The sequence below is a fragment of the Filicampus tigris genome, chromosome 5 (genome assembly GCF_054856515.1).
Source record: "Filicampus tigris isolate MCC_2025a chromosome 5, RoL_Ftig_1.0, whole genome shotgun sequence".
NCBI lineage: Eukaryota > Metazoa > Chordata > Actinopteri > Syngnathiformes > Syngnathidae > Filicampus > Filicampus tigris.
Genome location: NC_141221.1, coordinates 15,483,846 through 15,497,033, shown reverse-complemented (window position 1 = coordinate 15,497,033; position 13,188 = coordinate 15,483,846). Strand labels below are relative to the sequence as shown.

The 13,188-nt window shown below is 39.9% G+C and overlaps 1 protein-coding gene across 3 annotated transcripts in view; it reads left to right on the top strand.

Moving 5' to 3' along the window:
- Positions 1-1,493: 1,493 nt before the first annotated feature.
- jak2b (Janus kinase 2b) overlaps positions 1,494-13,188 on the top strand; it is a 34,527-nt gene continuing 22,832 nt past the window's right edge. For all 3 annotated transcript variants that reach the window (XR_015086962.1, XM_086031873.1, XM_086031875.1), the window contains exons 1-6: positions 1,494-2,002; positions 6,222-6,482; positions 7,783-7,906; positions 7,981-8,098; positions 10,813-10,958; positions 12,284-12,575. Coding sequence is in view for 2 of the 3 variants with exons in the window: in XM_086031873.1 (XP_085887999.1) it covers positions 6,236-6,482; positions 7,783-7,906; positions 7,981-8,098; positions 10,813-10,958; positions 12,284-12,575 (927 nt within the window). In the remaining variant the exon portion in view is untranslated. The remainder of the gene's footprint in view (positions 2,003-6,221; positions 6,483-7,782; positions 7,907-7,980; positions 8,099-10,812; positions 10,959-12,283; positions 12,576-13,188) is intronic.

Genomic DNA, 13,188 nt, shown 5'->3' with positions numbered 1-13,188 from the left:
TCGAGGTCTGGGTGCTTTGTAAAAAAAAGCCAAATTCGGTATTGTTCAGCTGATCAACTCGTTTTTTTTAAATATATTGTTTCACACATATTCAACAAATAGTAGAATATGACGGTTAAAACTCTGTTAGGTGGGTTGACAAGAAGATAAATGATATCACAAAATCCAACTTCTCTATTTTTTTGGTCTCCCCACCCATATTTTCTCTTCTGCTTTTTGTATTTTTGTTCTTATACTTGCACCATGTTGTCCATCCCAAGTCCTAAAAAAGGGTAACAAAAATATAAGAAAGAGTTTAAGTAAACTACTAAAATCCATCACATTGTGCCGTATCCTTGTGAGTGCTTTGAGTGCGGTTGTCCAGAAAAGCGCCATATAAATCTGATGCACTTTATTAAAATCCACATATACGTATATGAATGAAATAGATTAGTATTTTTTTTTAATAAAGGTATTGTGGATGATGGCAAATAATGTGGGTCAAGAGCAAAGAAAGCAATAAAAACTAAAAAAAAAAAAAAAAAGTCGCTCTAAAAATATTTTAAACTAAATGAATTAAAAAAAAAGTCAAAACGAAATTAAAAATAGCTACAATGAAAAATCCCAAACTATTATAACCCTGCTAGTAAGGAACCGCCATTCTACAAGTTCAGGGCTGTCAAACTCATTGTGGTTATATGTGGTTATTTTTTTGTTTGCTCAAATCTTTGTTGTTGGTTTAGTATAGTGGATCTTTCATACATGCATTCATCAAAAATGCAACATTATAAGAGCACGTATTTTGCACATATGCACATGTTTTTTCTGTATTTAAAACAGCATTTTTGTCATACATCTAGTGTGCTTGCATGGTTCTATGTGCCCCGCCCCACCATGGAATAAGTGGTCCAAGGCGATCATGGGATTTCCGATGCTTTTTTTTCCCAATAAACTTTATTAACATTACCAAACCAAACACAGTTGTTAATACATACGTAATACACAGAGAAAAGAAAAAAGAGCCAGGGGGATTTAAAAAAAAATGTAAATAAATAACATAAAGCAACAGTCTTAATCGCTTACATATTTTTAGAATACAATACAATACAATACAATTTTATTTATATAGCGCATTTCATAACAGCCAGAGCTTTAACAAAGCACTTTACAAACAATACAAAAAAAAAATGTATATACTGTCTGGTTTCTGCCTCGAAATTACGAATCGAGGTTTTGAGTGACTAAATTTGGATTTGTGGAATTTTGCTAGAATAATGATCAAATATATAATAAATATTTGTTTATCTGTTTTACTATCGTTATTGAAGAAACCAAACAGTACATTTTTCCAACAAAGAATAAAATCAGAGTCAATATTATCAATGATAAATCTAGATATATCTTTCCAGAACTTGATGGTCTATGGACATTGCCAGAACAGGTGAATCAACGTTTCAGGAGACATCGTACATAGGGATTTCCGATGCTTGTGAACGCAGCATATTGGAGGGAGAGGCCGCTTGTTGACTTGAGCCCTGTGCCGCTTTCAAGCTAGCTCGTCCACAGTTAACACTGCAGCGCAACAAGTGGAGAAGTTGTCCCGACATAACTCAATGGATCACCGCGACTTCACTTGCACGGTTGTAGTCACGATATAGTGGGCGTCGTTGCTGCCATTTAGGCAACGGGAGCTTGCGTTAGCTGCCAAGTTATGATGACGAGATAAGACCAAAGGGATAAACTTGCTCGTCAGGGGGAGTGGACGAGGAGGAGGAGAGGGGAAGCGACATGGGGAACTGGCAATGTTGGGCTTCCCAAAAGCGGCCAGTTTAGAAGCAACACCGGGGGGAATGGAGTAAGAGGGGGCCGTTTGGAGCGTATTCGCTGGAGGATTTATTCATTTTAAACCACATTTATAAAGAAAAGTGTGAGCTGTCAAAGTCGTCCGGACTGCTAGTGGCCTACGGGGGAGCTAGCAGTGAGCTAGCTGGCTCGCCGCACCGCTGGCTGCTCATTTCGCAAAGTAAGTGTTTGACTTTCCGTCACAAATCACCTACAGCTCAACTAGTTTAACATCATATTATCCATATAAACTGCTAAACTTGTCACCGAGGATTAAAAAAAAGGTTATTTCTCTGTGACGTCACGTGTCATCCAACCACCACCGCGGTGGGAGGAGACGTGCGTATTTGCTTACTGCAAAGGTTACCTGTTTAAGATTAAGATTAATTTGTCCTCTTTCTAGCATTTCACTACTTATAAGTCACACACTGGGCCATGTTGATAGGTTTTAAAAATACTGTTATGAAACTAGGAAAGCGGGTGGACTAGTGTTTGGCACGCCTGCCTCACAGTTTTCAGGTTCGATCTCCGGCTTCCTCCCACATCCCAAAACATGCATAGAGTTTGGAGTGTAACGGTACGATAAATCACATTTTGGTTCAGTTTCTTGGAAACTTCGGTTCAGTATATTTTCGGGACAAAAAAAACAGATTTTTTTTTTCAAAATGTTTATTTTGAAAAGATGACAAGTGAACGGTACATTTTTTTTGAGAAAAAATGAATAAAAGTGAACCATTTGGGTGATATTCTAAGAAATTACACCAGAATAAAAAAACACACTAACAATAAAAATCTCTTAATTTATTAGATTATTAACACACTGAAATCGTTAAGCACTCAGCAGCAACAGCCTCTGACACATCTCAGTATTCAAGTTAAAGACAAATTGTCATAACAATACATATATACACTTTTTGTGATGAAAAAAATCCATACAATAACAGTTACAATTATTGCTAACTATATTAAAACTCTGTTTATAATGAAAAAATACAATAACTTTAAAAAAGTCTTTATGATATTATATACACTTTTTAGGCATTGAAATCTTTGAACGTTCAACACCATATTGTAACGAATTGGGTTATCTGTGTTGTGGTCGGATTTGTGTTTTGCTGAGTTGTGATGTTCCCGAGGTTCATGAATGCATCGTACGGCGAGCGAGAGGAGGAGAGGAGAACGAAGGAGAGCGACAGCTGTTGTACATTTGAAAGAAACGATTGTTGTACTATGTTGGCGTTAGCTGTGGCCCACAGTAGCCGGTTGGGTTAATAAAAACGTGATAATTAAACTACGTCTGACTCCGTGTTCCTGGAAGATGCTACAATATGATAAATCTCGCTATTTAAGTTTGAAGTTTTTGGCTAAAAAGACTGCTTGCGTCCAAGAAACATTCAAAGTCGGATGACGCCGTTTAAAGTGTGTTATGTTAGACGTCCTACCTGCAACATAGCCGCCGATCTCATGTAGCAATATCAGCACACAACTTTGGGACTTATACACGGACATTTCCCCATCGGCGATTTTAACAGGAAAGCCAGAATGTTCCCAAACAGGAGACCGCAGTGTACGGGGGACCTTCGAGCTCTGGCTTATTTGCGTATGCCATAATAATGCCATTTATTAGGGGTGTAAGCGTACGCTAAATCATATTTCGGTTCGGTTTCTTGGAAACTTCGGTTCGATTTATTTTCGGTACAAAAAAAAACAAACTGTTTTTTAAATGTTTATTTTGAAAAGATGACAAGTAAATGGTACTTTTTTTTTTTAAATTAAAGCTAACCATACGGTTGACATTCTAAGAAATTACATCAGAATAAAAAATACACTAACACTAAAGATCTCTTAATTTTGTAAATTATTAACACACTGAAATCTTTAAAAACTCAGCAGCAACAGCCTATGACACATCTAAGTATTCAAGTTAAAGACAAGATGATGAAAAAAACCCATACAATAACAGTTACAATTATTGCTAACTGCATTAAAACTCTTTTTCTAATGAAATACAGTAACTTTAAAGTCTTTATGAAATTATTTAGACTTTTTAGGCATTGAAATCTTTGAATGTTCAACAGCATATTGTAACGAATTGGGTTATCTGCATTGTGGTCGGATTTGTGTTTTGCTGAGTTGTGATGTTTCCAAGGTTCGTGAATGCATCGTACGGCTAGCGAGAGAAGCAGCGGAGAGCAAAGAACAGAGCTGTTGTACTTTCTTTTTGGCTAAAAATACTGCTTGCTTCCTCGTCTAAGAAACATTCAAAGTCGGATGTTCGTTATTATGTTAGACGTGTTGCCTGCAACATAGCCGCCAATCTCATGTAGCAATGTTGGCACACAATTTTAGTACTTGTACACATACCTTTCCCCATCGGCGATTTTAACAGGAAAGCTAGAATGTTCCCAAATAGGAGACCGCAATGTACGGGGGTCCTTCGAGCTCTGGCTTGCTTGCGTATGCCATTGTAATGCCATTTATCCATGCATTTATGATTTATCACGGCTTCTGGCGTCCTGGCTCCTCTTTAGTGCCGCCGCCCTCCTCTCCCGCGTGCAACAGTCAATAGCGCCTGTGCATAAGCTTGCGCTAATAAGTGACCGAACGCAAGTGGACCGAGCCAAACATGCCATACCGAAACGTATTAATACACCCACGTGTACTGTTACACCCCTACCATTTATCCATGCATTTATGATTTATCACGGCTTCTGGCGTACTGACTCCTCTTTTGTGCCGCCACTCTACCGTGTGCAACATTCAGTACCGCCCGTGCGTGTAATAAAAACTCAGAAACGGTACGCAAGGTGGACCGAACCAAACATGCCATACCGAAACGTATTTATACACCCACGTGTACCGTTACACCCCCCTACATAGAGTGGACCCCCTCCATTCGTGGGGGATAGGGACCGGGCCGGCCCGCAAATAGCGAAAATGTGCCCATGATGACGCATTGGCGGGAAAATCTCTCTCTCTCTCTCTGTCTATCTCTCTCTCCCTCTCTCTCTGTGATAACAATTTTTTAAAACTAATTAATCGCACAATTTTCCATAATTCTTAACGATTCTTTCACATTTCTTTTTACCTTCTGTCTTCTACGAAGCTTGTAACAGATATTTAATTACATAAGTAAAATCTTGGAATTAATTGGAATGAATTTCAAATCATCCAACAGAAAGTATATTTCGATTCAGAGACTGTTCTAATAGCTTTCTTTGATCCTTGAATAGAATTGTCCCGTAAAATACGACTCATGAACAAAACAATCCAAATTTGACGGAGCTTTACGTGCACATTTCTTATATTCTTCTTGAAGAAACATTTCTCAAAACTTCCGGTTAACAGGTTTAGTTCTGCCCATGAGTACCACACTCTAGCAATGTTGTTTTGCGATGCCCAGCGGTGGTCACTTGATCAGTGGGGCACTCAGTCCCAGGGACAGAACGGCAAAGCAATGGAGTCGCATACAACACAAAACAATTCCTACATTCATGTTCAATGGCTGCTTAGAATTCTTTTCTTTTTTTCAGAGTTTAATCTGGCTGCAACCTCATGAGGACAAGCAGTATACAAAATGCATGGATGCATGTTATGAAGCTATTTTAAGCACTCCCATTTTGAAAACAAGCAAAGTATTTCTATGTGCCCTTTTTGGGGGGAGGGCTGAAATGATGCAACCTAGTGGTGTTTATTTTTTTGTTTTTGCTGAAGTCGACAAAATTGATTTCCTGTGAGTAAAAAGATTGCACTCATTGCATAAAGCAGGGCTTTCCAAACTGTCTGCGGATAGTAAAATGCCGTGAATGCACACATTTTTATAAACTGTGGGTTAGCATGAATTTATGTGTTATTTAGTTTTCCCAACTTTTATTGAGCCAAGGCACATATTTTAAATGTAAAAAAATTGACAGCACACTACCAAACAAAAACTATCACAAAAAGTACATCTAATAGGATCAATAATGATGAGCATCACTGGTGTGATGGATGGTTGCTGCAAACAAATTTTCAGCTTGTCGTTAGCGTAATGCATTCATTGCAGCGTGGTTTTCGCAGTCAACATTTTATGATTCAATTTGACCGGCATCATAACATTCGTGTTGAATGATGGCTTGTTACTTTTTTCTTTTTCACAAAGCCTGTATGGCACCCTTTTTTTTTTTTTAATTACAACATCAATCTAATTCCTGCGAATTCTGCAATGATTACACAAAAGGAAAAACAGCCTATTTCTGAAAAATTATCATCCACTCTAAGAACAACATTTCACAAGGATCACAAATATAATTCCCCTTTTTTTTTTTTTTACCTCCACGGATGATCTGTAATGTGTGTGTCTTTGAATTCAGTATCATTTTCCATTACTTTTTTTAAATTTTACGTTTAACTGACGGAAGGTGGCACGTTGCTGATGGCCTCTCAGCAAACCATGGATGCTGCGCCGGACACGTGCCCCGCTGTGCACCACCGCAACGGGAGCGCCCACCGGGAGTGTACGGACAGGAATCCGGCCGCCGGTAGCACAGCCGCCGCCTCCACCGTTCTGAGGCTTCACTCGTATCACAGCATCCAGGGAGAGTCCGGCTGCAAATTCCTGGGCTACCCGGCCGGCGATTACGTGGCGGAGGAGTTGTGCATCGATGCCGCCAAAGCATGCAGTGAGTACTGTGTGAACTTTTTGTACATTTATTTTCAATACGTAAGTAACAGAGCGAATTTACAAGAGTCTTTTTTTTCTCGCTTTTAGATTATTTTTGAAAATCATTCAGCCTTAATCTTTACTTCCACTATAGTGCAAAATGTGAGTACTCTTGCACTCTACGGGATCGCTAAAATGGAGGATAAAAAGATGGTGTTCAGTGTTTGGTCAAGCTCAGTCTCACCAGCATGTTGTTGGAATCAAATGTTGTGCATTTGATGATAGAGCAAACACCGTTGACATTCAAGACCAAATTTACTGGCCTCTTTCTCACCTGTGTTGGCACTAAAATCAGAATTTATTACTCATAGCCCTCGGATCCAATGCTGTGTAATTCCCTCACAAAAGTGCTCATAAAAGTTCCTACCGAGCGGTTCAGTCCTCAAATGAACTACAGTAGTTTGGGGCGCTCTTAACTCTCTCTAACCACTGTCCCCACAATAAAACAAAAAGTAACTTTGCGCAATATAAAATTAAGATATTACTCTTCCATTCGACAAGATCTTTATATCTTTGGATTATTTGGTCGCTTTGTGACCTTTAAAAAACCAGGAAATGAAGAAAAATATTTTTGCCCCGATCAGCTGAAAATCACATGATCGCCCCTGATTTCTGATTTACGGTGATGTGATCGGGACATCGCTAATTTTTATATAGTTTTATTTAACCTGTTACTAATGCATTTAAGCTTGGGTTTTGATAGTTGAATAAATACAAGTCAGTATTGACATGTATATACATGTCGGTGAATAATCATGTTTATCAGAGAAGTTAACTCAAAACATTTCTATTAATGTTTTGTTTGTGGAATATGTATTATTCTTATTATTTTACCACTTCAACCACTGTCAACTAAAAATGACATCACAGTTGCTCATGTAACAACCAATCATAGCTTCGCTTGCAAACGTCGCATGACCAAACTTAGAAAACAGGTGAGCCGTGATTGGCCGATACCTGAGCAACTGTGATGTCATTTTCAGTCACTAGCAAGTAGCAAAATGTGTGGATTTTGCTCCTTAAGTCATATTTCACAAACACAATATTACCTTGTTTTCTGGACTATAAGCCACCCCTTTAAATAAGCCGCATCCACTCTATTTTTAAAAAATATCATGAAAAAACGATATATAAACTGCACCGGCTTATTAGCCGCACCTATCTATGTTGAAAAATTATATATATATTTGTTTTTATTTTATTTGGAGCTGCGACGCATCCATCATGATGTGCGTTTGCTTTCCTTCGTGCGTCCGCAGGTATATCGCCTCTGTACTTTGGCCTCTTCGCCCTCTTCAGGGAGCGAGACCGCTTGTGGTTCTCTCCGAACCACATTTTCCACCTCGACGAATCCGCCTCCGAAGATGTGTTTTTTAGAATAAGGTAGCGTCCCACAATTTTGCCCGTCGATGTTCCAAATGCGTTGAGTAGCGTTGAGTGTTGTGCGTTCATCGCAGGTACTACTACCCTGGCTGGTACAGCGGTGGGGCGTCCCGGGCTTATCGATACGGCGTCGCAAAGGGATCGGAAAGTCCCGTTCTGGATGATTTTGTGATGTCATACCTGTTTTATCAGGTGAGTTTGCGACTTTTTTAGCATTTGTGTGTTTCCAATCAGTTCACAGCATTGAGGGAGCTGAAGTGTTATCTGTCTAGCAGGGTCTTAGAGCTTCGACACAGCTGTTCACACGTGATTCATTGGAAAGAAATCTGATTGTTTGATCATTTGAAAAGCTTCAGGCCAACTGGTGTGCCATGAGAATTCATCTGGTGTGCCGCGGGAAATCCAATTTCACAATTACTACAAATAACGTGTCTTTGCTTATCTATTGATCGAAGCCGGCGACGTAAAGTGACAGGCAGAACAATTAAATGCTCTTCCACTAAATGGCAGACAGTAAATAACCTCCTTTTTGGTGGTTTGCTGTGATATTTTCCAGTGTAAAATATTTCCCTTGGGTCCTTTAAACGGTTGAGAAACATGGCTCTAGGGCAGATATTTTCAAATCTTTTACAGCAAATGCCACTTAAAAAATTGCTGGGTGCTCCATGGACCACCATAATGACCAACATTAAAATACAATTGCACAGTTGGGCAAAGTGTTCTGGAAAGCAATATCACTGTCACATTATGCAGTCATTAGCATATCGGAACGTTGTACTGAAAAGTTAAATACAACTGAACTGTACTTGAGTAGTGATTCTTTCGTGTACCATTCGAATGAGCCCAAATACCACTAGTGGTACTAGTACCACGCTTTGAGAATTACTGCTCTAGGCCCTACAAATTCAGTAATGAGCTTGGTTTTCTGACCAAAACACAGTGTTTTTGCAACTCCACATGACGCCTCTGTCATTAATACAGCGGAACATAACACAATATAGTGGTGCCTTGGCTTACAGAGTAAATTCACCATGAATGGAATTGCCATTGTGTTTTCGATGAGGGGAAAATAACACTCTGCAGTGTTGTACTTTATTAGTCAAGTCAAATTTAGCGGTTTGTTCTGGTGTGCGTTTCTTGGCCTCCAAGCGCAGTAAATTACATGTGCCGAGGATAAAGAATATGTGCCTGTGAGTATTGTTGTATGCTTTGTCTTCATGCGTTGCAGCACTGTATGCATGCCGCTGATTGGTGAGCTGGGTGGGGATAACAGCCCTTTAGAAAAAAAACGCAGGTTTGACGATCTTGAAATCGCGTCGTCTGAGATTGCGATTTCGGTCCCAAAACAAGAAATTGTTCAGCCCTACCGTAAACCTCAGCTGAGAGGGGCGATAAACGGCAAACGCTTTGCCCCTTTGAAGAATTTTTCACTACCCGCCAAACTGTTGCTTGTTGTGAAGTTTGCTGTCGTCACCTAACACTCAGCAACTTCAATTTTCGCTCACTATTTAAGATATACATTTGGCGGAGCGAGAATTCCAAGAAAAAATGCATAAGACGGGTCACTTGTAAGTTGAGGGACCACTGTACTTGTGTAAAAAGTTGAAACCAACGTTAAAAATCTAACTTTAGGTAAAGGAAAAAACTAATAATAAAATGCAGCTGACTGGTGACATCAGGTGGAGCAGGACTCTGATCAAATGAGTGAGAATTCCGAGCATTTCACAAGCCCCCCAAAAAATTGGCTTTACCAGAGAAGGTTTTGCAATGGCCCAGGCAGAACCCAGAACTAAATTTGATTGAAAATCAAACACAAGAGATGCCCCTGCAAACCGACTGACCCCGAAACACAGACGGTTGTAAAAAAAATCCATTAAACTATTTGCTTTAGGGGTTCACAGCATGTGCTCATGACAAATAATCATGTGACACAACATATCACAAGTGGTTCCACTTCCAAAGAACTTTAGTAAATGACTCGCAACCCTTAAATGGCTCTCCTGTTTCGGTCTTAGTTGAACAACCTTAGATCCTTAGTTGGATCAGGAATCGCTGTGTTGATTGTTATTTTCACAGATGAACAGCTTTTCAAAAATTCACTCGGTTGCGCTCCTTTTGAATGAAAGGAAATTAGGTGTACATGACCTCATTTACTTCCGTAAACACAGTCTTGGCATTTCTACAGTGTAGCGATTCTGTAGGAGGGAGAAATATAGTATTTGGGGGAAATTATGACTGCGTCTCATTTCATGGAGACGTCACTAAAGATGATGTCGCGTCATTACCCTGCGCAAAAAATTAATCGATATGAACCATGGCTGAATTACTACTATCACCATAAATATGTCCACTTTATGCTTCACGTTTGAAGTGCGATTAAATTAAAGTCAAATATAAAGTCAATACTGTTACCCAAAACAACTTTGCAGATTCGATCTTCACCGCGCCCAGCACTTTAGCTCCGCCCGCTCGGAGCACATTTTGGGCTGAGGATGACGTCAATGTTGGATATATGCGACCTGGCGGTTCAGACTGCGGTCGCATTGCAAAAAATCCGATAAATATCCAATCTAGCACCACATATGAAAGTGGCCCAGGTCGCATTTGAAAAAATCGGAATTGAGCCGTTCAGACTGTCTTTAAAAAAATCAGATACAGGTTGCATATGGGCACAAAATCCGATCTGGCTCACATTTGCCTGTGGTGTGAACCTAGCCTAAAGGTCTCAAAACCAGTCCCTGGTCTCGATATTATTATTATTTTTTTTTAATAAGAAAGGTTCCCAACGATACTACCACCTGCTATGGGTGGCGGCGGTTGTTTGGCAGCAAAGATGACTTGTTTCTGTTGTCTCTGCTTTGTCTGGAAATAACTGGTAAGATTGTCGAACCCTCCTGACCCTCTAGTGGAGGAACGATTTCATCAGCGGCTTGGTCAAGCTCTCCAACTCCCACGAGACCCAGGAGGAGTGCCTGGGTATGGCCGTGCTGGACATGACGCGGACCGCCAACGAGAAGCAGATGTCGCTGCTGGACGTCTACCGCACTACAAGGTGGCGACCTCGTCTCTCTTTTAACGTCACTTGTTGAAATAAACACCAATGGAGACGTATTGTTCCATTGCTACGTTCTGTAGTCACATTACCAAGAGTATTTCTTGCTGTAATTCAAGTTAAATATATATTTTGAAATGAATTTATCCTATTAAATATATTTTTTAAATAAACCTCATCTACGAATGGCCTGGCCCAGAACAAAAGTTTGTCATGGACAGTAAAATCAAGTCATGTGTATGCAATAGGCAGACTTATGTATTTTTATTCGAATAATATTTTCGCGTTGTTTTTCATGAATTAACCATTTATTTTTATTTTTTAAATTACATGCATTTGTGTTAATCATTTTCAATGTACAGGCAGTCCCCTTATTACGACGGACGCGACCTACGACGTTTCGACTTTACGACTCCCGTGCCTCCTCCTCCATTTTGTCCCCAGCACCATAGTGACTACGTTTACATGCAGTCAATATTCGGGTTCTGAATATCCCGTTTACATAATTGAGGCGACGGAGTTGCTCCGGCATTTGAATAACCAACTGTGTACGGCGACACACGTCATTTCCGCTTGTTACTTTCATCTGTCAATAAACCACTTGACATTCATGTCACTCACCACATGAATGAAGAAGCCGGTTTCCTCCTCGCTCCAAAATTGTGCTTTTGTCCTGCGTCTCTGAGCTTGTTTACCTCTGCTCGTGTATTTGCGATGGGTTTCGCGCCAAACAACGCACTTCCGCATACAAGCACTTCCTGTACTACAAAGACCAGCATTCCTTGCGGCATGCACGCGCGTAATGTCTCGATTGTGTCTGTGCGCGCCGGCAGTATCTTTGCCTTTTTCGCCCTCCTCTTTCTCCATCCACTTCTCAGCAGTAATGCTAAGTACAGAATTTTATGCGTTTTATTTTAATTTTTATATATACAAAGTATTTGACAATAAATTTCAGCTTTAAAGGTGAAATCCAACATATGCGTAAATTCGAGTTACATCGCCAGTGTCGGAACGGAACTCGTTCGTGAAATGAGGACTCCCCGTATTAAATGTGAAATAAATATTTAAAGTGTACAGTATGTATATCATAGTTATCACTTATTTACCAATATTTTTTTAATTGCATCATTGATTTATTAATCTTAATGAGATGAATAAAAACTCTTTAATTAACCATATCTAGGGGGGAAATGAGAAATTATTCTCAGCAAATATTGCGGGACTCATGATCATGTAAATGCTTGGTGGTCCAGATTAAAGAACGGAGCCATATTTTGTCCACCCGTGTTCTCCATGTTAACTTCCATCCTTCGCTCTGTACCCAGCTACAAGTCGTTCCTGCCCAAGGACATGCGCGCTCAGATCGAGGACTGCAGCTTCCTCACGCGCAAGCGTATCCGCTTCCGCTTCAAGCGCTTCGTCCAGCAGTTCAGCCAGTTCCGCACCACCGCGCGCGACCTCAAGCTCAAGTACCTCATCAGCATGGAGTCGCTGGAGAAGGCCTTCTACACGGAGACCTTCCAGGTCCGAGAGGCGACTAGCGGCCAATTCGTCCTGCTGGTGGCTGCAGACACTGGCATCCAGTGGTGTCGGGAGAAGATGAAAGATTCCGACAAGGTTGGCGCACATCTCAATAATTCTTACAATCGATTCAACAACAGGATGTTCTCCCCGACGATTTTCTACCAAATCCTAATACAGAAGTGAATTTATAGACAAATGTCTGCAATAAATACTCTTCCAGTCCTTGAATTGAAATGGAATATATTTTGTAAGCCGCAAAGACAATATCCCCATATCGGATAGAATTTTATATGGTAAATGGGGGAAATGTACTCAGGCTCGTCCAAGGTAGGTAAAAACAAGTGAAAACAATTTTAACATTTATAACGGTTGTAAGTTACCTTCCCAGTTACAATGTTGCCTTAAGATACGAGTTGAATTCATTATGTGGCCATGACTCATTCAAAACACCTTTCGCCGTTTAATTTAGAGGTGCAACGATTAATCAACAATTGATCGATGATCAAATTAACTGTTGATTATTATTAATAAACATTTTTGGAGAATCGATTAATCATTTAGAGCCCATTGTTGTTAGGCGTTTACAAAGTTTAGCTATTCACTTATCACTCAGCAGTATCACACTCTTAAAAGGTCAAGCATTTATAATCAATTAAATGTATGTAAACTGTTAAGTTAATAAAATTCAATAAAAAAAATATTACCC